Source organism: Brassica napus, chromosome A3, assembly GCF_020379485.1.
Source record: "Brassica napus cultivar Da-Ae chromosome A3, Da-Ae, whole genome shotgun sequence".
Taxonomy (NCBI): domain Eukaryota; kingdom Viridiplantae; phylum Streptophyta; class Magnoliopsida; order Brassicales; family Brassicaceae; genus Brassica; species Brassica napus.
This window is the reverse complement of record NC_063436.1, coordinates 7466603-7490866: the sequence shown is the minus strand read 5'-3', so window position 1 is coordinate 7490866 and position 24264 is coordinate 7466603. Positions and strand designations below refer to the sequence as shown.

The window sequence follows — 24264 nt, the reverse complement described above, 5'->3', positions numbered from 1 at the left end:
ATAAGTAATTAATATATGTATTGCCTTCTACTGAATCCTAATTTGAGAAACGAAATCATCAAAACTAATTTATAGGCAGGACGTCTTTGAGATTTCGGGGATCACGATTTAATAAAGATTTCAATAATTTGGAGGTTTAAATTTTGTTTTTTCACAAATTTAAGAATTTATGTATATATAATTTTTTTCAAAATTTTTAGGGATCCAAGGTGAATGTTACGTTAGACTTGGCCATGACCGGCCATGTTTAAATGTGGCTCTATAGTCTCAAATCTATACTATTAAAGCAGGACCATATTCTTCTTTTTACCTTAACATGCCCTTTCATTTACTAACAGTACATGTTTTATTAAGGGCAATCAAGTAATATTAATAACACATTTATATTGGGTCATTATTTTCGGATCCAGCCCACATCAGATCTCTATTGGGCCATTTGGGCCGATTAAGAAATTAGATCTAATTCTCATATTTTTTTTTCCTTTGGCCGTTGAGTCCAAGTTCGAATAATTTTTTTCAACTATTCTTAATTATTATCATTTTTTTCTTAATATAATTTAAGCATTCATAAAAATAATTGAATTTTTTCCTTGAAAAGTATAAATCTTTATTAAAAGTATATAATTTTTTTAATTAAAATATTAACCACATAATAAAATAATTTATCAGAGTTATACCAAATTAATTTATTAAAGAAATAAAATTTAATTTTTTAGACATAAATAGTCATTTAAAATGAAATACGATAAATAAAGATAAAAAATTTAAGTCTTTTATAAAATAAAACACAAATATATAAAAATGTGATCTAAATATTTATCAATTGAAAAATAAAAAAATAAATCTGCGCTTTGAAAGCGCGGATCAAAATCTAGTGTTGGGTTACAAACAAATCCTACTCCATGAAACAGACAGTTAAAGAATAGGAAATTCCACAAAATAAAAAAGAACTCAGCAATCAATGCATGCGATATTAAGAGGTTGTATTACTTGTATCGTCTACTCTTATTTAAATTTGGACCTCTGTATAAATCACAAATGTATTATAACTAGCTTATAGAAGATTTAGACTCTTTCATGCATTTTAGTGTGTAAATCATCCTTTTAAGATATTTGGGACTGTATATTTCTGTTATGATTTAAAAGTTCAAGTCCGTGATTGTATCTCTAAAACGAAATCTAGACTATAGATTTATTTATTTTATTTATTTTTGTAACTGTTGATGTCTGGAACGAGACTTAAATAATGTTTCATAGGACTGGAACCTGAAGTTTTCTACATGACTTGTAAGACATAACTTCATTTTGCCTAACCATGCAAATGGCAATTTAGATAGATTTCGTTTGACATAAATTGGTACATGTAAGTCTACAACCTTCAAAATCATTTAGTTTTTGATTATATTTTTTTTTGAAACATTTAGTTTTTGATATTGAAAGAGCTTAACTAGTAGACCAACGCATGGTTGATGTTTAGCGCAGATATATAATTTTCTTTTGCATACCTGAGATATTAACCCTAGGGAGAAAGAAGAAGATTAAACCAATTACAATTCTCATACGTCATCAACTGCGTCAGGTGCACACAATACTTGTACGGTCTAGTACGAAGCTTAGCATAGCTAATTGGACCGTTTTCAGTATGATAATCACTAACGCTCTAAAATATTACAGGGTGAAAAATAAATAAATATAAGAGAGTAAGTTTTTATAATGCGTCTTTCCTTTTTGACATGCATGGTAGCAACTAATAATGTAACTCAGCCGTCCCGGAGATTTATAAAGAAGAAGCGACGAAATTAGTAATTATTATATTGGATATTGGAACCCAGTAAAATCTTCATTTCGTTAGGTCATAATCCATTTGTACGTTGATTTGAATTTATCAAATAATTAAACAACACTTGCATTACAAAACATGGAACACCACAACTGGACTAGTGTTTGTTTTAAGAGAAGATAAACCCGCATTGTATTATTTTAGAAAATACGGGAAATTGAAAAATGGAAGATCTTAGTAATGATGAGACTAGATGTCCAGTGCCGTGCGAAGGTTTTCGGAGGCCCGAGGCGAGTTCAAAAATATATTTTACATGATATATTTTAATAATATATATATATATATATAACACTCAAAAGTTTTGAATTATTACATAAACGTTTTCTAAATTTTCTTCACCAAAATTTTATAAAATAAAATTTTAAATCATGAACAAAAAGTATGAATTTGTAATATAAATACAAAGATATAAATTTTTGATTGAAATGTTGGTAGCTGTCAAAAATGTAAATCTTAGCATTTAAATTAACTATAATAAACTATATATTAAAAATATTATATTTTCTTTATCAAATTCTCATAAATATATAAAATAAATCTAACTCATAGCATATAAAAAAAAGAGCAATGTGATCAAATATTTATAGTTTTTTAGAAGTAGAATCTTTATAGTTTTATTTAAAATATAGCAAAAATGATTACAAACCTAGTTACTTTAAACAAAAGTCCAATTTAAATTCAAATAAAAATAAAAATGTAACTAATAGAATATGTTAACTACCATGTAAAAGTATTTTTTTTTATAATTTGGGGCCCTAAAATTTCTACAAAATTTGGGGGCCCTAGGCGAATGCCTTTTTTAAAAGGCTCTAAGCACGGCTCTGTAGATGTCGATGATCATGTTTTGTTTTGATCTTTCTTTTTTAATGTTATGATTTTAGACTAAATACATTTAATCTGTAACACTATTCAAAGTTGCTTTCGACAGAGACAAACAAATAGTTTAAAGTGAGAGTTGAAGGTGATGTATGCGCAGTTAAAACCTATAGGAAAGTTAATAACCATGTAATTATTAGAAGTTATCAATAACGTCCAAATATTTTGATTCATTTTGTGATATCATGGTTTTGATTACTTTACTTAATATGACACACCACTAGAAAGATATGGTTCAATGTTTCAAAGAACATGCGGTGAACTATTTATTTTACAAATTCACTGGTTTCCTGGATTCAAAGTTTCTATTTAATTATAAATACTTTTGAAAAATAGGTTCATATGAGAAAGATGTAGATACCAAGTCATAGTTTAAATAAGAAGAGTTGGAAAAACAAGAAACAAAATGGGAAGTCACCAAATCATTTTCCACCTTTTTTGTGTAACATGATCTCAAATCATATAAGTAAAGAGGGACCCCTTTACGTGTACCTAACTATATTGTTTTGTAGCTCTACGTATGAAATTGTATTCATCATCAACTGTTATTTACAATTATAATACAAAGAAATTGACACTTACCCATGACGAACTGGATCAACTGGAAAGGATCCGAGGCACTTGTATTAGAGATCCCATTTTGAATACGTTTGATAACCTGGGAAGATATTAAATAACCGGTCTTTGCTCCCGATCTTAGGGGGTTTAGTCGAACCGTAGGTGCGGACCACCTCCTGGTAAAAAAGAAGAAGAATATGAAACTTTTAAATTTTTTTATTTTTTTTGTAAAATTAAATTTTTAATGTTTCTTATTGATTTATAGGTCATCAAACAAGATTGATTAAAATCAAAAAGTTTAATTAATTTTGGGCCATGATCTGATTTGGATTGAGCACTAGCCTCTTTCTTTGACATTTTATGTATATCTAATTTGGATATATGCTTCCTCTTACATTAATTTTATTCTTTTTTTTTTGTGCACATACATCAATACCATTAAAAGAGGATCATTCACTTAATGAAAATTACAGTTTCTCAAAAATACCCTTATTTTTACAAAGGATGAATAAAATTCATTAATGGCATTTAAGTCTTTTGGTTTTGGGCGTACATGTACATCTAAATAGATCTATAAATAATGGGCCTATGTATATTTAAAAGATATACTAACTTTAAATATAATATATGTATAAATATATTACGAACTATAAATAAATTAGCAAACATGAAAATATCATTTTCTTAAATATACATATCAATATTCAAAACAGATCATTTGAATATTATACATTTTTTCAATACAAACCAAAATCATATATCCTACACCATATATCATATACATATTTGAATATCATTTTTCCATTTATAATGTCATTTTATACATAATATTTATATGGCAATTACGAGTGTTCAAGAAAATTTTAAAAACTATATTAAAATTAATTTTTAAATCTAAAATAAAAACACCAACTTATAATAGGTTATTAAAGACGAAATAAACTAATATTGTCATATCAATAAGTTTTTTGTATTATCATTTTTTATTTGGATAACATAACAAAATTTTATCAAATTCTAAGGAATCACTAATTTATGTAATATTAATAAATATATGAGTAATTTAATCAATTTTTTAAAAAAATTACTATTAAATATTTTGTAATCAGATCAATGGTATCAGATTGCAGGTTAATAGTGAGTTTTTGGATTTTTACCTGGTTATATCAGATTTTTAATTAACGAATTTTTCATTAAATCCGAACCGGATTATATACAATGTATCGGGTCTATAGGTCCAACCATGAATCTAGGTCAGATATGAAAACAAATCTTAAAACTCAAATATTATCATAGAACAACTACCATATTTCAAAAAAATACCATATTTTGAAGAGAAAAAAAATGATAAAACCCTAAAAACTCAATTGTTATGGTTCGAAACAAAAATAATGGTAATTTGCAAATCAGTTTTCGATTAATAAATGAAAAACAAACAAACCCGCGCTTTCTAATCGCGGGTCAAAATCTAGTTTACTTTATTAAAATAGAATCATTTTTTTTATCTACCATACACAAGTCTATGTTAGACCATTCATTACAAATTTAAAACATCCTAAAACTACTTATATATAATATTCTCCTAACAAAAAAAATATACATCTAAATAATAACATTTCTAAGAAAAGATAAATATATTGTCATTAGGTAATTATCATTTCACTATTTATCATATTTAATATAAACCATATTTTATATATTTCAGTAACAAATTTTGAAATTAAATAGTATACCCCAATTTTTTTTAAATTATCAAATTAATTTTTTATATAAAACAAAATAAATAATATTTTATTGGTTGTAACATCTTATGTTTGATATTTTTAGTAAAAATAAAAACATTAAACTGAAATATAATATATTAAATAAAATAATATTTTAAATAAAAAATTAATTTATTCACATAAAAAAATTTCGAAAATAAAAATTTCTAAACAAAGAAGCTAATACTTTTTTTATTAATTCATATAAAACTAATGTTTAAAATTAAACTATTAATATTGATGTTGCATTTTAAATAAATAAACAAAAATACTTCATTAATATATGATTTGTACAATATCATCAAACAAATTTCAACAAATAAAAAATTTCAAAATAAAAATTATATACATAAAATTGATATTAAATATATATCTTTATAATATATTTTGTATTTTAAAAGTTAATTTTAAAATATAAATATATCCGCACGGATGTGCGGGTTAATATATGTGCGGGTTAATATTTAGTAAGTAATATTCATAAAGCCTTTTTACGTCATGTTATTTTTTCACAATTGACTCATCAAAGTAGCTTTTCCGTGTGTGAACAGAATATGCGTTCAAATTTATATATAAAAATGATATGTCCGAGCTAGTAGTGAATAATACAGGTTTCATAGCCCATACATGAATATAATTAACTAAGCAATAAACAGTAGGTCTATGTACTTTTTGTATATGAAATATTTTTAAAATCATACAGAACGTATTTAAACTGTAAGGATTTTAAAAAACGTATCATCAGAAAATAAATATAAGTACTGGTAGGTTAGCAGTACTCTAGTTCAGAATTTTTAAGATGTATTTGATGTATATGTATTAATATGAAGCTGAACTTCCGGATACGCAAAAAACATCGGGACGAACCTCGAATAGAGTTTCGGAAATTTTGTCCACCCTTTTCTAGTGCTATTTCTTATGTGCCTTTGCTTAAATATCATTTCTTCTTTTGTATGAACATAAAAAGCAAATTTTGAGGGCTGCATTGGCAGCAGAACAATATAACATCGATTACATAGGGAATATATAGTAGAACGTCACAATATGCTTTCTTTTAGTTAATAATATGAAACTCATATAAGTTATTCATTTTTGCTTAAAATGCTAATTAGAAACATTCTTTACAACGTTAAAAACATTTTGCATGCTGCTGCGAAATGTAATTAAATGCATACAAACAGAAAAAGAAAAATAAATAGTTGGAAACTCGGGGCTGTGTGAATCAAAAGTATGAGTAACTTTCAACTTGGAATTGTCCCACGGTTGCATTGTATTATCAAAATAATATGTCGTTTGTCACAATATAATAATAATTTTTCTATATATAATAATCACTCTAGACGTCTCCATCTCATCTTCCCTTCAAATTAACATTTGGCTTCTTTAGCTCTCATAGAACACCATACCCATCCAACACATTGCCTTCTAATCATTTTACTCGATTGAAGAGGAAAACTTGTAAATTTTAGTTTTATTTTCTCGAGACAGCAACGGAAAAAATGGGAAGAGCACCATGTTGTGAGAAAATGGGGGTAAAGAGAGGACCGTGGACTCCCGAAGAAGATCAAATCTTGATTAACTATATTAATCTCTATGGCCATTCTAACTGGCGAGCCCTTCCCAAACACGCAGGTGATTTTCATTTATTTTGTATATTTATTTTCTATCAATAGTGTTCTTGATCTGTAAGCAATACTCTTCTGGTGTTTTTGGACACTTTGTTTAGGTTTACTTAGATGTGGGAAAAGTTGCAGACTTCGTTGGATCAATTATCTGAGACCAGACATCAAACGTGGCAATTTCACTCCTCAAGACGAACAAACTATCATCAATCTACATGAAGTATTGGGCAACAGGTTTGTCTTTGTTTGCTTACAGAAGAGTAATTATCAACCTGTTAACGATTCCTTGAAAGAGGGTTACAAAATCAAAAAATGTTTATGGGTCGACGATTTTATTTTCCTTTTACTTTTCCCACTTTGCAAATGTTCTTTGGTTAAATTACTCTATAAGTAGACTTTAGTCTAAGCTTTTCATCATCTAGAATTTTATTAAGATTGTAACATAGTCTAAGCTTATAAACGATTTTTGTTATTTGCAATATTTGTAAAATATTTTAGTTTTCACATTGTGGGGGCTAAGGAAGAGATTCATACCCGTGATTTTTTGCTCAGTATCAGAAGATTTAGTTACTTTGTTTTCATAGTATGTGACTGAATAAACCCCAAACAACCTTCAATATTATAACTATTAGACAAAATATGCACCTCGATCGATGCAAAACATATTAGCTTTTGGTTTGTCGTCTTCTTCTATCTCCATGTTTCCGCTTTTAAAAGCAATATTAAAGTACTAAAGTGATAATTGATGAAATCCATACTATATTATATGTAAGACACTTTTCCTAATAGTGTTTAGTTTCGTTTGTTTGTTATTATTTAGATGGTCTGCGATTGCTGCAAAATTGCCAGGACGGACCGACAATGAAATTAAAAATGTTTGGCACACTCATTTGAAGAAAAGACTCAACGAAGGCCACAACAATGGCGGAGTCACCAATAACCTTAACGGAACTAACGAGACCGCACATGAAGACAAAGAATCTGTGATTGTCGACACAACTCCTACGCAACAATTTACAACATTAGAGATTTCAAATAATAACAAGGCGGACGATATGATGTCGTACGAGGATATTTCTGCATTGGTTGATGATAGTTTTTGGTCTGACGTTGTATCGGTAGATAATAAGAATAGTAAAGAGAAAATGATAGATGATTGGGAGGGAATGCTAAATAGCAATAGTAAAATATATAGTTATAATAATTCGAAGTTGTATAATGATGATATGGAGTTTTGGTTTGAGGTTTTCAATAGTAGTCGTAGGATTGAAGAACTTTCGGACATACCCGAGTTCTGATTTTGATTTTGTGTTGTTTTGTCGTTAAGACTTGGAAGAGTCTTTTTGTAAACCAAATTAATATTTCCTCTATATTCGTCGTTGAGATATCTTTCGTTTTTGCAATTTTGTTAATTTGGTTCTTAAAGAAATATTAACCGAAGTCAAACAAACATAGTAATGTGTCGATTGTAATAGTCACATACTCACATTCAGTTATTTTTTCCATATTAATTCCCTTTACACTTTATATATGTCAAAAGAATTTTAGCTTTAGTGTTAAGGTAATAAGGTAAAACTGTTTGGAAAGATTTTGCATCTAAAATATGTCGAACGTCCAAAATATGCAAAATATTACAGATTACGTATGTGTTAAATGTTTTAGTTGTGTATCTGTTGTAGTTTCATATGCTGTGCAACTTGTATTTTGTATATATTGTTTTCCCACGTACAGTATTTTCATTAGTGGTATCTCAACAATTATTTCAATGAGTATTTCATAACTAAATAAATAAAATAACAAAAAGAGAAAGAAATGATTTTTTTATAAAAAAATACAATAAAATATTTTTAAAACACATATTTTTACAAATAATTTAATTTTTGTTTTATAATTTTTATAACATAACTAAACTAAATATAAGATAGTAATATGTATACTCAAAAGAGTAATTCACCAACGAATTATTTACATGTTTAGCAAAAAAAAATATTTAGGGGTTGATTGGTTGGTGCTGTAATTTTAGATTTTTTGCTTTAGAAAATAGGTTGTGAATGTTTTGTTTTGACTTTAGTTTTTTTGGTTATAGATTTATTTTTAAAGCACTTAATAAAAACAGTAGAAACTTTGATTTTAAGAGCTAACATATTTCAGAAATTATTTATGTACCCTAGACACATCGGACAGTCTAGTACACAGTGCCAAACAACAACCGTTTTTGTCATTTACATAGATGTGGAACATTCGATTTGATTTACAGAATCAATATGAGTCTGTTTTGAAAAAAAAAGAGTTAACATATATTTCTTTTTCTAACTTTTTTGGTGTAGTTTTATTTTTTTAAACTAAAACATGATTGCTTGATAAAAATGTTTTAGACAAAACATAGATGTCCAAAGCATCTGCGGCCATTGCCAATTAGCCCTTCACCAAAGAATGTGCTTTTATAACTCATCCAAGGCAGTAAGTTAACTCTTAAATTTTTTTTATAAATGTTAAATAGTTTACAAACGAGTTGACCAAAAAAAGTCCATAAACGAATTTATTAAAATGAATATATTTTATATAGGCCATAAGTCTGAGGATATCCCACACGAAAACATTAACGTACTACACACACTATTCGGTTCGTATAATAAGACATTGGATTGAGACAATACGATTTAACAAACTAGAATGATAATTTAAACAAAAATAAATAGAATGATAAAAACGTGAGTAGCTGACAACGAAGCGATAATATTTAACGTTTACGCATCGCACCGAGATTGTTATTTGGAACGATATAAATTTCAACATCATCATCATTGTCTTTTTTATTTATTAAGGTTAGTAGCTACTACTAGTTCACGTTTTAAATCTGGATAAATGCTGACAAAAAAAAAATCTGGATAAGTTTTGATTTTGAAAATTGTGAATGTGCATAGAGCCGGCCTGAAGAAAGACAAATAAAATGTTAAATTTATATTCTCCAAGAACCGCTCTGACCGGGTCTGTCGCGGCTCGGCAGTCTCTTTGGTCAAACCATCGGATGAAATCCGCATGAAGCGGATAAAGAAGTGCACCTAAAGAGTGTGTGAGGAGTCATCTCGAGATTGATCAATATCTGTCAGAACTTATGTTTTTTTTACCTAAAGATTGGTGTCTTTCTTGTTGGTACTTAAGACATTTTTACCTTTGTAACTAAAGATACAATTTCTGATGTTAAGAAGGATAAACTCAATCCATTTTAATTGATAAAAAAAATTGGGTATAAATAAGTTGATGTATAATGAGTTTTCTTCATCCAAATTATAACAAAATTATATACAAAATTTAAACAAGTTAAATATCTGAATCCAAACCATGGTTTAAATTGATAAAATAATTGGGTATAAATAATTGGGTATCTAGAACCAAATCAACAAAAAAAATTCTAATAAAAATATAAACCAAAGTTAACCAAGTTAAATATCTGAATCAATTATGTAGTAAATCAAGTCATTACTCTAAACTATATATTTTATTTTATTTCCTTGATTTTATATATTTCTAACAAAACCACAATTCTACATTTGTTGTCTAAAAAATATATAAACTCATCACGGACATTCGGGTCCTCAAGTCGGATCTTGTTGGGTCCTGTTCCATCCGTTCTTAAATATTTAAACTAAATACTTAAATTTTTTTGGTTTGGGTTTGGGTCAGATCATGTCAAGTCCGTGTAAGTTTGGGTCATCTTTTCTAATACCCATCAAAAACCGAAATTTTTGGGTCTTAATGGTTCTGGGTATTTTAAAAATATTTTTGGGTAAAATTCGTATAACTCGGGTCAGTTCCTCTTATTTTTCGGGTTCAATTTAGGCATATCAAGTCAGTTCTCATCCCATGTATCATGTATGTATAGCTTTGGCGAATCCATTCCATATTATAGAAGAAGCGTGGTTGATGGAGTTGTGGATGACCAATACAGGCGCCAGAATGGTTTGGGGGGGGACAAACCTCTCTGGATCGCCTCTACTTATTCCAATCATGTGGAAACTCTCATGACATTGTAATATTTGTAAAATCTTTTTTTCTTTTTTTGTCTTTACTCAGAATAATGGCACTTAATATTTGCAATTGAATAAGCTATATAGGTTTAGTAATCAAATCGTAGTCTCATCTCATGTCTTTGAAAGACTTGAGCTTCTTTTTTTTTCTTTCTTGCTTTTGTGTTTCCCTCAGAATAATGCTATTTCATTTATGCCATTGAGAATGTCTCTGAGAGACTTGTACTTGTACTTGTTTTCTTTCCCTCCGAATAATGGGACACTTGATTTATGCACTTCCTTTATTTGAATCGTTCACATCCAAGAGTATCGACCACCAGCACTCTCGTCTGCTTGGTTCCTTGCTTAACCGTTTATGATTTATTTTATTGATGTTACAATGTTCTAAATATTTGTATAAAAAAAAAAACAGACTGGACACTGATGCCCACACTTCAAAGACGGTCGAAAGTGGTCATCTGTTTGCCAAGAAAGTTTAAGCTCCAATTTGAACAAGGAAACAGAGACATTAACTATGAAATCTTCTTTTGAAGAACCACACCCATAAGTGTGAATCGCACACAAAACCATCTCTTGTCTTCATATCTAGTTTGAATCCAGCATACTTGTCTGCATACCTAGTTTCATTTTCCCAGTATACAGCAGTGTTGTATACTGAAGAAAGTGACTTCAATTTCATAACTCGCAAAGGACATTACAACTTTGCTGTTGGAAGCCAAAGGGAAAACTCTTTAACTAATAGAGAAAAAAACTAATTTTAATCAGAATGCACTAAAATTATGAATGAAACAAATATTTGGAGATTCATTGGCTGTATCAGAAACTAAAACAATGTTCTTGTTCATAGCTATCATCATGCTTTATTACTACACAGCAAATTCAACAGCTCCGCTTTCTTCATCTTTGAAATCCCTTTAAGACCCCTTGATTTTGCTATAGCTCTGAGTTCTATCAACTTCAGTGCACTCAAGTCTTCATTTTTCTCAGTTTCTTCCTCGGCATTGACAGACTCATCATCATCATTTGATAATTCATCTACAAGGACATCGTGATCTTCATCCTCCTCATCGTAAAATGACTCTGGTTTTAGCTCTGGCTCTGATTCCAGAAGGGCAAGTCCTGGTTCATATTCAGGCTCAGGTTCTACTACTTGATCCTTTTTCTGAGTCCAAGTCACACTGTAACTTGACGCCTCATCAAAAATGGCCTCACTAGAGTAACTGGACTGAGGTTTATGTCTGGGTACAGGCGAATTGCGTCTGAAGCTTGAGGCTGGCCTGGTAAAACGTGTTGCATTATGATCCCTGTTTCGCGAATCAAAATTATTGGAACTGTGAACCTGTCTTTCAGCATCATCATCATCATCATCATCTACTTGTAGCTGCTTTTCAGAATCAAAGTTGCTAACGTTCTTCTTGCTCTGTTCTCCTGAGTGCTTCCTCAGTAACTTAAGAAGAGAGTCCACAGTCTCAGTCTCTTTTCCTCCTTGCCCTTTAGAAGCCTCTTCAGTCTTCTTATCTTCTTTCTTAGCAGCAGCTCGAGCTCGGAGCTGAGCTTGGACTTTCCTGAAAAGATCCACTATCTCTTTCTCTCTTGGTCCAGGTGATGAAGTAGCCTGGAACTTCGGGGAACTGGACAGAGAGAACACAGGACCGTTCCTGGAAGACAACATCTCAGAGTCTTCAAGACCACCACCACCGTCTAAACCGTCTCTATCTTCGTTCCGCCTGTTCCTATTACCTCTGAAACCATTCCTATTGTTTCTTGAGAAATCAGGATTGTTTCTCCTATGGCCAGAAGAACTTGCTCGGCACACAAATGAAATCATCTTAGGGGCATATCGTCCATTCTGGATGTGAACAAGACAGGAAGAGAAAGGTGATACAGCAAGTGCTCTTCTAGACACAACAGAGTTAGAGAAGCTCCTGCTGTCTGAAACTCCATAACCTGTGTTTACCAAAAGCCAACAATATACAAAGTAAGGAGAGTATAATCCATTATTTTTACAACAACACATTGATTCATCAGAGAACTCTATAAAGAAACGCAATACTTCTTTATTTCTGAACTGAACTTGATAACAAATGCAATATCACACAGTCATTTCATCGAACAAGTGGTCGACATAAAAAAAAAGCTTATCCAGAAACAACTATTCGAATTTTAATTCCAAGAACAGAACTTTTCTCCAGAACGATTCTAGTTCCGGTGAAATAAGCATAAACCCACTTACGAAACAAAACTATCCGAGAAAGACGAAGAAGAAGAGCAAAGATATACTTATAACGCAACTTCGACAAAGAGAGAAGTATCTGAACATACCAGGAATGTAATTAGAAGTAATCTGCAAAGTTCCTGATGAAAGCGCCATGAACAGAGAAAGAGAGAGGTTTAGCTTCTTCTTCTTCTTCTTCTTCTTCTTCCTGTTGCATTTGCTTTTCTGAAATCTCTTCCTCGGCGATGTTTACAGCTCTTTTTAGTCTCATGGGCCTCTATTACTTATTATTTTCTAAATTTGGGCCTTAAAATGAGGATTCAGCCCATATAAAAAAAGTAGTTCATAAACTTTATTTCCTCCTACATCGGCGGTTCTTCAATTGTTGGCATAGAGCAAAGAAACGTACTTTAGGTGTCGAGCTTCGTAGCAAGAGCTTGTGACCCAAGCGGGGGACATTAAGATTTGGCTCGCAACATAGTGTCTCTGATTTGTGGTCAACCGGTTGTATATTCAGCTAGGAATGATTCTGAGCTGACTATAGAAACCAATTATATGACTCTCTTAAGTCTTATCTTTTTTTTGGTTATCTTCAAGATTTTCTATTTGAGAAGTTTTTATTAAATATAATATCAAATATCTATTGATTTTTTTTCGTGATTTTCAATTTTTTGTCGCATTATGAACACCAATTCTCTTTGTTATATTAAAATGGTTTCATTTCAATTTTTATATATATATTGAAGTACATAATCAATATATTGATTTAACCGTAAAAAAGTTGAAAAAACAATTTTCAATAATTATATGGATATCATCTCCAGTGAACATAACCAAAGAGATCACAAGTTGATTAGAATTATTGTTTGGGCGATTGGGAGAAGAAAATCGCCTTCTCCATAACAATTCAACTTAGATTTCAATGCCTTGTACTTTTACGCTGTGTGTAAAAGCAAAGATCTTTTTTATTCCCAAGAATTAAACAACAGATGATAATTTTTTTCTTTCCATAGAACGATACCACATATGTGCCACAAGTAACATATTGTTCTGGAACGTGAAATTTTCTGATTCATCATCATCATTGTATGGTTTATTCGTTTACTCATATCTCAAACAAATAACGCAATGTAAGCTTTGACACAAAAAAGAAAAAACAAGAAAGTGTCACTCTCTCTCTTTATTGTGCCTTGTGGTTTTTAGCCATCTCGTCCACGTCCAATTCTACTGCCAGGATTGGAGAATCTTGTCCCATCGCAGTGTGACTGATTCAAACCATTTTTTAAGAGTAAACAAACCAGAAAAGCTATAATTAAAATGTTTATTAAGAGACAAGAAAGACTTAAGTCTCTTCGTTACCTGTTTCGAACGGGACCATGATCCACAGCTGTTCTCAGACAATATATAGCTCTTCCAACAATGTCTGCAGTTGAAACTGGACCAAATGTTCGACTATCGTATGCTTCCTGCTCAAAACCCACACCCAAGTCAACACGAATATAGACTTTACTTTGGTGCTAGCTTTGGAAAAGAGGAAAGTGATGTAAGTACCTTAGGTTTGATATCCTTGTTTTCAGCAACTACCCAACACTGATCCTTCTCGAGGACAAAAGGTTCCTCCTTTGCATCACCTGATACCATTTCGAATCCTTCTACAGCTGCTAATCTTCTCACCAGATACTTGTCTGAATCGTTTGGGTCCTTTAAGACCACAGCATCTCCAACGAACAGATACCTAAGCACATAAATTCAATTGTAAAGAAGAAACCTTTGTACAAGTGAGACTGTGTATATTGGTAATTAGATGAAGAGCCACAAAGAAAAAAGGTTATGTATGAACGAACATACATTACCTGGTGTTAGCAATTGGTATCTTACGGACAAGAAGAGTGTTCTCGTGTGCAGCCATGGTTGGGGACATCTCTACTCCTTTGCCAGAGTGTAAGTAGGTTATCTTCCCATGGAATAGATTCTTGAAGATGATTTGAATGAGTTCTCTGTCACTCAGTTTTTCTCTCCTATGACTCTGCAAATGTAACTTGGAAGAGTTAAAAAAAAAACACTACATGAAGCATATATTGTATTGTCTTGAGAGTTAAAGTTGTCGGCTTCAGACAAAAGAGGTAAACTTTGGTTTGGATCCATACGAGGCATTCAAGAATCAAAAGTCTCTACCTTTTTCATCAAAAATTGGAAGTGAAACGCAGAGAATGAGTGAGAGAGAGAGAGAGAGAGAGGAACCTTGAGACTGAGGGTGAGGGAGTATTCGAGCTTGTGTGCCATGTATCTGAACCATGTCGAGATTGAGGCCATCACCGACACTTGGTAAATCAAAATTGAAATGTAAGGGTTTTGAAAGATGGCTTCTCCGCCGCAGTGTCGGTTTTCTCGGCCTCGTCGCCGCCGCAGTCGATAGGAGGAGGACGAACAGCAATAACCCTACGAGGCTGTGACTGCCGTTTTCATAAAAAAATAAAGTTTTTTAGGATGCGTTGAAACGAAATCTGAACCCAAAATATTTTAAAGAATAATTTCAAAATGATCCCTAGGTTTTTTTATCTATTGCAGGTATTCGCGCTATGTTTTACTAAATTATTAATTAGTCCCTAGGAAGTACGATCTGTGCAAGACGGCCCATTAATCAAACCGGTTAGGATCCCTAACGAATTTATGTATTTCATCATTTAGTGCCATGATCTATATGATATTTGATACTTGTCGCCTGTCAGAAAAAAAAGAAAAGAAAAGAATTTCACTTAAACTGAAACCTCTTTATATTTCTAAACCACTTTTCACCCCTAAATCAAAGATATCTTTTCTAGTTTAGAAATTCTGAAACTAAAAACTCCCTAAACCGGGTTGGCCAAACCCCCTCCCCACCCAAACCGGAAGGCTTTGATTGAACGTCACAAATGGATGGTGATATATATTTGGTGGAAAACATATTTACTCTTGCTTCAGCCAATATTCAACTAATCAGGTTGAAAACTTTTCACTTACTTTTCTGCTGTTTTTTTTTTTCTTTTTGAACCAACTTTTCTGCTGGTTACTATCCCAACCTGCGTGCTCAAGTGTTGAGATAGAAAAAAAAAACAGATGTTTCACTGTTTCCCTTATAATTTTTGTAAAAATAATTAATTGTCAACGCAGTCTCTGGGCCCAACAAAAAAAAAAACCAAACCGGGAACGGGAGTTCCTGTGATAAAAGTTTTTGAGTTTTGGACATTGCTTGCGTTATCGCTATAATATGACAAAATCTCTCAATCGAGTGAGAAAACAGAATTGGATTTGATCCCTTGTAGGTATACGTAGCTTTGAGGTTAATGATCCGTCTCTCGCTCTCTTATCCTTAACATTATTCTTCTCTGTGTTTAGTTTTCAGTTTCTGATTGATTCCAGGTTTTAGTGTTCTTCTTCTTCTTCACGTGATTTCTTCTTCGTCGCGAATTTCTCTTTTTAACACGTTTTAGGTTGCCAAGTTCACGAAGGTATGCTTCTCTTGCTCCAACCTTAACTCTTCCGTATACATGTTCAGTTCTTTTGCTAATTAATTGAAGACCTAGTTGATGATCGTTATGAAGCAATGAGCTGTGTTAGTTTTATGATCTAGATAACCTTGAGTTTACGTTTCCTGAATAAAAAAAAAGTAGTCTCTCTTGAGATTTTGTCACATGGTAACTTTGGCGTTGAACTTTCTATTTCTGGCTTTTACAAATTTTCCGGTGATTAAATAAAGGAAACATGTGGATACAGTACAGAGGGATAGCTTGTTTCTACAGTCACAAAGATTTTTCTGTTTTACAAGAAAGCTCCTGATAAAAAATAAAAATAAAGTAGTAGTCTCTCTTGAGCTTATATGTCCACATGATCATTGACAAGTTTGAACTTTCTATTTCTGGTGATTAAAGACATGGTTTTGTTTACTTATTAGTGAAATATAGAAGAACATGTGGATACAGAAAGATAGCTTGTTTCTGTAGCCACACAGATCTTTTGTTTAACAAGGAACAAAGCTTCTAAAATGCTCCTAGGATTTGGGGGTAATCATTCATTTACTGGAAACACCTATGCAGAGAAGGCTTTGCTTACAAGTTGCATTCATTAGCCTTGTTCTCTTCTTCTGAGATAATGTACCAAAGGAATATTTTATAATTCTTACATATACATGTTTCTGTTGTCTTTCAAACCTGTTTCTCTACCTAAAGATTTGATGTGGTAAGATCTTTTTTTCTTGTTGTCTCTCTGAATTTTCTTTTCGTTGGAACTCTTTCCTGGGACAGAAAGCAAACAAGAACGTTCTTGAATTGAGAGAACAATGAATTTTAAAGGTACAGCATGGGTTGAAAACGTCTACCAAAGGTTTGAAGCAATGTGCTTAGAGCTTGAAGATCTTATTGTCCAGGTAAAGTGCTCTATAATTGTATAAGCAATTGTATATCTTTTCTTTAACTCTTTGCTTTGCTTCTTGATGTGTTTTTTTGTAGGACACAGCTAAATACGTTGAGAGCCAAGTTCAAACTGTTGGAAACTCTATGAAGCAATTCTATTCGGATGTGGTTCAAGATCTGCTTCCAGATGACTCCGTAGTTTCGGAAAAGCCATTACCTGTTTCTATGTTACATGAATACGCTCCTGTTTGTTCCTTCAAGAAGAAAAGAGAAAGCTTCAGCGGGAAAAACAGAGATGTGAAGCAAGAACAAGAGGTAACTGAGGGGGAAAAGAGTGGATGTGAAATGAAATTGCGTGGTCTTGATGCAGACTCGACTAGTCCATCAACGGTTCATAATACTCGTCTCAGAAATGATGTTGGAACTGTAAAGTCAAGTGATTCTCCTCGAGGTGAAGTAGCAACACTCAACTCTAAAGAGGAGGATTCGATGCAAACTAGTTCGAGTTCTGTCCCAGAACAGCTTAGTGGAAGATCAGTTGAAGAAAGCTGTATCATTGTGGATAGAGACGAATTGCATTGTGTTTTTCCTGACAGGAAGGAGAATGACAAACACAAACCTTACAAGGTTCTTTGTCTCTTTCACTCCCTTTTCTTTGTTTCTTATTTGCATTTATCACTATGCTGAAATTAACAACACCCTTATGACAAACTGGTCCTACAGAAGATCCGAGACGCTATATTTTCAAGAATGAAGCAAAACAGAGAAAAAGAATACAAGCGACTTGCGCAACAATGCTACGCTGAAGATGTTGTAAATGGTAGAGAATGTGGTGACAATCCGGAACGGATTGAGGAAAACCAATCAGCAGAAGAATCTGAATGGGAGCTTCTATAAAATGTTACACATATAATATACGTAATTAAGCACCATCTCTTTGTAAATAAAGAATGTACATAAGTAAAACATAAGAAGCAACTTAAAAGCTTCCTCTGGTTTCATAATGAATAAGGCTCTTATCTTTCTGTGACAAAAAAAAAAAAAAAAAAGGCTCTTATCTTTATAAGATTGTTATTAACTTTCTGTGTATGATTTCAAGTGCAAATGTTTGTAGGAGGAACTCTCTTTATAATTAAAGAATGTGTAAGCAAACATAAGAAGCATGAGCCTAAAAGCTTCCTCTGGTTACATAATCAATAGGGCTCTTATCTACATAAGATGTTTTTAACTTTGTATGATTTTTTTTTTCTTTGGACAAAACTTTGTATGATTTCAAGTACACATGTTTGTGGGAGAAATTCTTTCCCATGGTGGTTGTGTAATAATTGTTTGCTTGTTTGGTCTATTTTATATTTCCAATTTGTTCCATAAGAAGGACCACTCCACTTCATTTCCTAAAATTTTATTTTGATGTTTTTTTAATTGTAATCCAAAATGTTTGGGACAATCTCAGCCGTATATCTCCTCAAACAGGAAACTATAGTCACTTTCTTAAATTATTTTGTAAGAGTTCAGAATCCGGCAAGCTCCTAAAAGTATCGTCAGCCTAGACTTGTTGTGCTAATGTATTATTTATTTACATATTGGGTATCTTGTTTTTTATAGGTTGGCAAGAAACAGAAGCATTTTTTTTTAATATTTATGAAAACTAATAACTTGGCGGTTGAAGTAATTATTGAACTTGTTGATGAATGAATAATTGCTTTTTTTGGGAGTTTCTTGTGTTAATCACAGCTTGCTAATGAAGGTATAATCATTAACACTTTGAATTAGTTTAGGTGAGTCATTATGGAATTGATGCTTACAAAAATAGGCATGTTTGTTCCTTTATTTCTACTTTTATTTGTATAACTAGTCAAAAATTGAAACAGTTAGCTCCAATGAATTACGTAAATCATCAGATAAATAAAGCTTAGTTATAAAGAAATAAATATGAAAAGTTGATTAAGTTTTGAGAGTAAGTGGTGGTCGAGTTGGCAAAGCAAGGCACCCTAAAACCCATCATAGCATGTGCAATTGCAACTACATATATACATCATCCTTGTCTTTTCATTTTCAACAACATGCATGTTCACCAATGGCTGCGCAGATTAAATATATACCGTTAAATAGATTTTTAAACGTTTAAGAAAATGTGAAACATGATTGATGTGAAATAACGAATCCCTCGATAGAAAACTAAACTTTTTCCAACAACCGATACGGGTCTCTGTAGTGAGTCTGGTGACAATAAGAGCATCCGCATTAACCTTTCTCAATAAAGTTCTCATTATTAAGAAAACTAAAAATGAGATGAGTATTTCAAATAAAAACTACAGTTTTAAATTATTTGAGTAATTTGTTATGCATTAATGTTTTTTTATTATTGGTATAATATAAAATTAAATTCTAAAAAATATTATTTTTATAGTAAAAACATTTACGTGTTTCTTATCAATTATGGTGTTCTTATTTTTATTATTTTAAAACTTTTATTATTTTTGACTATTTTATACTTGTTTTCTTGCTAAAAAATATTTTTATACTTGCTAAATATATATTACTTTTCAGGCGTTAGTGTTTACTATTATTCTATTTAAATTTATTATTTTAATTATAATTTAATTATTGTCAAAACTATCGTCTGAGAAAATGCGATTTGGTTTAATTCTGTTTGTCATATGTTGACTACTGGCTTTACAAAAAGTCTGGTTCAGCTTCTATACTGGTTGGATTTAATTTCAAGCGATCTTTATTAGGTCTTAAAGTATATCTTAAGCCTAATGATTGTCTACGACTGAAATATATATGTTTATGTACACAAAATTAAACAAGAAAGGTAAACAAGAAAATAATTGTAGAGATAAATACTTTTATTTTATCTATATAAAGCTTGAGGCTTGAAGAATAAGTTGCTCATTCTTTCTTGGCGACCGCAAAAGAGAATGGGACTCTGCTTCCAACCCATCTTAGCCTCTCTGTTTCTCATACTCCTCTCTTCACTCCCTGAGCTATTATCACAATCTCAACAACATTTTTTGGGACAAAACAACACAAGCTTATTGGGAGAAGAGAGATCATGCAATTGGTTTAGAGGCAAATGGGTCTATGATTCTTCATATCCTCTCTATAGTCCTTTTTCTTGTCCCTTCATCAACCCTGAATTCAATTGCCAGAAAACGGGTCGACCAGACACTAACTATCAACACTTCCGATGGCAACCTTTCTCATGTTCTCTTCCCAGGTACAGTAGTTTCACATGTGTTAAAAGGCTAGCTTTTGTGTTTGCTTTTAAAATATAAAACTTCTTTTTGTTTTGTTCTATAAAATACTTTTGCAATATGTAAACACAAACGTTTACTGGTGTTTCACAATTGACAAATTAACAAGTTTTGTTTAAGAGGCAAAGAGTATGTATTCATTTGAAAAGGAAAAAAAAACTCATGTTGCATAAAATAAGTCTATCATGTCCCAAAAAGTTTCTTATGTGAAATTAGTAGTAGCTACAAAATATGTGTATAGTGAAAATTTTGTTTTGTTTTGACTAAGTATAGTGAAAATTGATATACAGAAAACTATAATATCTTGTATTTTCCTAAGCAAAATGTATTTTTAAAGTTTATACGACACTAGTTTATCTTGAGAAATTAACAAATACATTAGGAATCAAATGAATTTACAGATTCGATGGGGTGAACTTTATGAGGAGAATGAGAGGGAAGAAGATAATGATGGTTGGTGACTCACTGAGTCTCAACATGTTTGAATCGTTGGCATGTTTGATTCATGCATCTCTTCCTAATGCTAAGTACTCTCTCAGTCGAAGCCAGCCTCTCACTTCACTCACTTTCCAGGTTTTGATTTATTTATTCGTTTTCTTATTCTCTTATTTTGTTACCTATTCACATCTCAATAACTTCACTTTAAAGTAAACGTTTTATTGAGCTACTGAAGATTCTTTGATATTTTTGGTCATTCTTTCTTGATTTACAAAAGATCCTTAGCTTTATCATGTACACCTAACACCACTAGAAAGTATAACCCTACTTAAATTATTCATTTGTAGGAAAATAGTTGTTGATATAACAGTCATCGACAAATGTCCTGCTTTAATTTTCTGGTGTTTTACCCTCAACCTAGTCAGAAATATTTGTTACTTTTCTATAAGTGAATTGATGACAACAATGCATAGTTATTTTTTACATAAAATTATTGACTAAAGTCAATGATAGAAAGGGTTATTTTGAGTTCTGAAGTCTCATCTGATATTTTAGGGAGGAGTTTTTTTTTTAATACTGTGCAGAATATCTTATAATTGATTATATTAATCTAAATTATTCATTAATTTTTAGGTTAAAAACTTAAAATTGTACTTTTATGGAAATGTTCATCGATTAATCTTAAACATCAATTCAGTACCAACGAAACACATAGAAAAGTAGTAAACCATATACCAACTTGACTAAACTTTTCTACAGTTGATATATATTCCCAAAAAATAATAACTATCAGACATTGATACTTTGTTTTTTTTTTTGCTAACATTTGGAGATACTTTGTTTTGTAAGACCTAATTATTGGGATAATTATTTAAATTGTCCACAAATGATTTTGGTGATTAAACTCCAATATGAAACCTGTAAATATTAATTTTCTCGACATTCAGTTATTTCCGAGAACGTGAACGTGAAAGAAAAAAAAAAGAACAAGTCGTGCATGATATATAGTGCGATGTCAAATGAGATCAGTTACGTAACTATATTAGTTTCCTTTAAGTTTGGGATTCGACAGACACTTGTCATGTAATACTAAAAATTTGGAAATAAAGAGATTAATTAATGACATATTTTACATTAATGTTTTTTTTTTTTTTTTTTTTTTTTTTTTTTTTTTTTTGAAAAAGAGTTCCTGCATCGTCACCATCTATAATATATCTTCTCAAACTCTCATCTTTTATTTTTAAGCAATTGGTTGCTTAAGATAATCCTGTATAGTTTCATTATTCTTGCAAATTGTAAGGATAATATATTTGTGGTCAAGACAAGTATAGGTTACGAGAATTGAAATATGGACCATTCTGACATAAGTCGTACGTAGTTATTAACCAATCTTTAAAGAAACATCTAATAGATGTAGAACCAAACACAAACGACAGATTGTTTCATTAAGACACCATGTACAATATGATTTTGATAACCACTTTAGGTCAAAGTCTTCTTTCTTCATTGTCGTTTTCTAATCACACAGTGTATAATAAATTAGTAAGTGGGCCTTCACGAATTTAATTAATTACTTTTACGCACTATTAATTGTTTTTTGGGATCTCTCCATATACATGTCTACACGACTACACAGTAGCTAACAGTGACAAGTCTGTCTGCGTTGGGTCTGACTTCGATCTCTAGCTTCTTCTGAAGTTCTTCATTAGGTTTACGTGTCTTTCTCTCTTTTACTTCAAGAAAATATAAGAATATACATGTTTAAGAAGTGATATTTCAATTTTACATAATTTGATTGGTAGTATTTCTTCATTTTTCAGTATCAATGTTAGGATACAAATACGAAGTTCTATCTTTTTTTTTCTACGAATGCCTCGCTCAAATATTTGAATATATACGTGTTTGACATGCTCTTGCAAGGTAGAAAACCCATGATAGTAGTGATTGTTTGGCTACCTAATTTAAATAAACCTATATTTAATTTAAATGATGGTATAGAAAGAGTTAAGCTAACATACGTCTGCATAATGGTCTCTACAAAGAAAATATGTATACAGGTGGTCAATTTGCGTAAAACTAATAACGGTTACATAAATTTGATCTTTGACATAATGACATCTTTTAACAAGTAGATAAAATCAAGTGTCCAAGAATTCCATATCTTTTTAACATAGAACAAATTAATAGCTTCATTTGATGTTACAAATACTAACAGTCTTGTATTATCGCTAACTGATTAAACGAAAAAAATGGGCAGGATTATGGAGTGACAATACTTCTGTACAGAACACAGTTTCTAGTAGATGTGGTTCAAGAAAAGGCAGGACGAGTGCTTGTACTTGACTCCATGAAACAAGCCAATGCTTGGCTTGGCATGGACGTTCTGATCTTTAACTCATGGCACTGGTGGACTCACACTGACGGAATCCAGCCGTACGTTCACATTACTTGACCCTTTAAAACCTCTCTCTTTCTTTCTCTTTTGACAATATTCTTCAAGTGTTTTATAAGATGCTTGTTATAATTAGTTAAATGTACAATAATGGTTGGTAGGTGGGATTATATGAGGGAAGGAAACACCTTGTACAAAGACATGAACAGGCTTGTGGCTTTTTACAAAGGACTAAACACATGGGCTCGATGGATTAACGGTAACATTAACCCTTCACGCACTCAAGTCTTCTTTCAAGGTGTTTCTCCTGTTCACTACGAGTAAGTTTTCTTTTCTCTCTCCATCCATCTAAAATTAACGGTACCTTACATAGATGAGACTCAAAATAATAAAAATGTTTTGCAATGATAGCTGATGACTTTTAAAGCATAAATTCAAAATACTAACTGTGTTTCAAAACAGTGGAAGGCAGTGGAACGAACCATCGCAGTCGTGCAAGGGCCAGACTCAGCCGTTCATGGGAGAAAGATATCCAGGAGGATTGCCCTTAGGTTGGGTTGTGGTGAACAAAGTGTTGAGCCGAATCAAGAAACCGGTCCGTCTTCTTGATCTCACAACTCTCTCGGAGTATCGCAAAGACGCACACCCAAGTCTCTATAATGGTATCGCAAAGGGTCTAGACTGTAGCCATTGGTGTCTCCCTGGTCTCCCTGACACTTGGAACTTACTTCTCTACGCATCTCTTACTTCATAGTTCTCGTTCTACATATTGATTTTTATACAATTCAATAAATAATTTGTGGAGTTCTTGTGATTGTGATTCAGATTTTTATCTTTAAGTGTAATTAATATTTATACTAATTACATTTTGGGCTTAATTTCTC

The 24264-nt window shown here is 31.6% G+C and overlaps 5 protein-coding genes across 10 annotated transcripts; 3 read left to right on the top strand and 2 right to left on the bottom strand.

Moving 5' to 3' along the window:
• Nucleotides 1–5963: 5963 nt before the first annotated feature.
• LOC111214032 (transcription factor MYB14-like) lies at nucleotides 5964–8044 on the top strand. Its single transcript, XM_022715896.2, has 3 exons — nucleotides 5964–6669; nucleotides 6764–6893; nucleotides 7480–8044. Exons 1-3 carry the CDS (start codon nucleotides 6537–6539, stop codon nucleotides 7955–7957), a joined length of 741 nt encoding a protein of 246 aa, XP_022571617.1. The 5' UTR covers nucleotides 5964–6536; the 3' UTR covers nucleotides 7958–8044.
• Nucleotides 8045–11439: 3395 nt separating this feature from the next.
• Nucleotides 11440–13184, bottom strand: LOC106437754 (rho-N domain-containing protein 1, chloroplastic-like). Its single transcript, XM_013878710.3, has 2 exons — nucleotides 13010–13184; nucleotides 11440–12634 (listed from the first exon to the last, which is right to left on the bottom strand). The coding sequence occupies exons 1-2, from the start codon at nucleotides 13056–13058 to the stop codon at nucleotides 11541–11543; spliced, it is 1143 nt and encodes a 380-aa protein (XP_013734164.1). The 5' UTR covers nucleotides 13059–13184; the 3' UTR covers nucleotides 11440–11540.
• A 761-nt stretch (nucleotides 13185–13945) lies between these two features.
• LOC106387844 lies at nucleotides 13946–15426 on the bottom strand. The gene is made up of 5 exons (XM_013827771.3): nucleotides 15144–15426; nucleotides 14756–14928; nucleotides 14454–14637; nucleotides 14262–14368; nucleotides 13946–14167 (listed from the first exon to the last, which is right to left on the bottom strand). Exons 1-5 carry the CDS (start codon nucleotides 15213–15215, stop codon nucleotides 14083–14085), a joined length of 621 nt encoding a protein of 206 aa, XP_013683225.1. The 5' UTR covers nucleotides 15216–15426; the 3' UTR covers nucleotides 13946–14082.
• Nucleotides 15427–16115: 689 nt separating this feature from the next.
• LOC111198187 lies at nucleotides 16116–18363 on the top strand. 6 transcript variants are annotated; one of them, XM_013878713.3, is made up of 5 exons: nucleotides 16116–16221; nucleotides 16302–16390; nucleotides 17183–17304; nucleotides 17387–17917; nucleotides 18014–18346. In XM_013878713.3, the coding sequence occupies exons 3-5, from the start codon at nucleotides 17218–17220 to the stop codon at nucleotides 18185–18187; spliced, it is 792 nt and encodes a 263-aa protein (XP_013734167.1). In that variant the 5' UTR covers nucleotides 16116–16221; nucleotides 16302–16390; nucleotides 17183–17217; the 3' UTR covers nucleotides 18188–18346. The 6 variants fall into 6 exon arrangements, with proteins under 6 accessions (XP_013734167.1, XP_048630586.1, XP_022571616.1 ...); XM_022715894.2 differs by having other exon boundaries at nucleotides 16186–16204; nucleotides 18014–18337; XM_048774629.1 differs by having other exon boundaries at nucleotides 16302–17304; nucleotides 18014–18363.
• Nucleotides 18364–20106: 1743 nt separating this feature from the next.
• On the top strand, nucleotides 20107–24258 carry LOC106441706 (protein trichome birefringence-like 40). The gene is made up of 5 exons (XM_013883487.3): nucleotides 20107–20513; nucleotides 20952–21123; nucleotides 23246–23421; nucleotides 23542–23700; nucleotides 23843–24258. The coding sequence occupies exons 1-5, from the start codon at nucleotides 20215–20217 to the stop codon at nucleotides 24132–24134; spliced, it is 1098 nt and encodes a 365-aa protein (XP_013738941.2). The 5' UTR covers nucleotides 20107–20214; the 3' UTR covers nucleotides 24135–24258.
• The last annotated feature ends 6 nt before the right edge of the window (nucleotides 24259–24264 follow it).

Excerpts from the sequence above, each read along its gene's own strand:
- LOC106387844 (XM_013827771.3), bottom strand. The coding sequence starts at position 15,215 with ATGGCCTCAATCTCGACATGGTTCAGATACATGGCACACAAGCTCGAA. Across the intron at positions 14,929-15,143 it reads CCCTCACCCTCAGTCTCAAG|AGTCATAGGAGAGAAAAACT; the intron begins GTTCCTCTCTCT and ends TTACATTTGCAG. Across the intron at positions 14,638-14,755 it reads ATACCAATTGCTAACACCAG|GTATCTGTTCGTTGGAGATG; the intron begins GTAATGTATGTT and ends TTATGTGCTTAG.
- LOC106441706 (XM_013883487.3), top strand. The coding sequence starts at position 20,215 with ATGGGACTCTGCTTCCAACCCATCTTAGCCTCTCTGTTTCTCATACTC. Across the intron at positions 21,124-23,245 it reads TCACTTCACTCACTTTCCAG|GATTATGGAGTGACAATACT; the intron begins GTTTTGATTTAT and ends AAAAATGGGCAG. Across the intron at positions 23,701-23,842 it reads GTTTCTCCTGTTCACTACGA|TGGAAGGCAGTGGAACGAAC; the intron begins GTAAGTTTTCTT and ends GTTTCAAAACAG.
- LOC111198187 (XM_048774629.1), top strand. The coding sequence starts at position 17,218 with ATGAATTTTAAAGGTACAGCATGGGTTGAAAACGTCTACCAAAGGTTT. Across the intron at positions 17,305-17,386 it reads TTGAAGATCTTATTGTCCAG|GACACAGCTAAATACGTTGA; the intron begins GTAAAGTGCTCT and ends GTTTTTTTGTAG. Across the intron at positions 17,918-18,013 it reads ACAAACACAAACCTTACAAG|AAGATCCGAGACGCTATATT; the intron begins GTTCTTTGTCTC and ends CTGGTCCTACAG.
- LOC111214032 (XM_022715896.2), top strand. The coding sequence starts at position 6,537 with ATGGGAAGAGCACCATGTTGTGAGAAAATGGGGGTAAAGAGAGGACCG. Across the intron at positions 6,670-6,763 it reads AGCCCTTCCCAAACACGCAG|GTTTACTTAGATGTGGGAAA; the intron begins GTGATTTTCATT and ends CACTTTGTTTAG. Across the intron at positions 6,894-7,479 it reads CATGAAGTATTGGGCAACAG|ATGGTCTGCGATTGCTGCAA; the intron begins GTTTGTCTTTGT and ends GTTATTATTTAG.
- LOC106437754 (XM_013878710.3), bottom strand. The coding sequence starts at position 13,058 with ATGGCGCTTTCATCAGGAACTTTGCAGATTACTTCTAATTACATTCCT. Across the intron at positions 12,635-13,009 it reads TACTTCTAATTACATTCCTG|GTTATGGAGTTTCAGACAGC; the intron begins GTATGTTCAGAT and ends TGGTAAACACAG.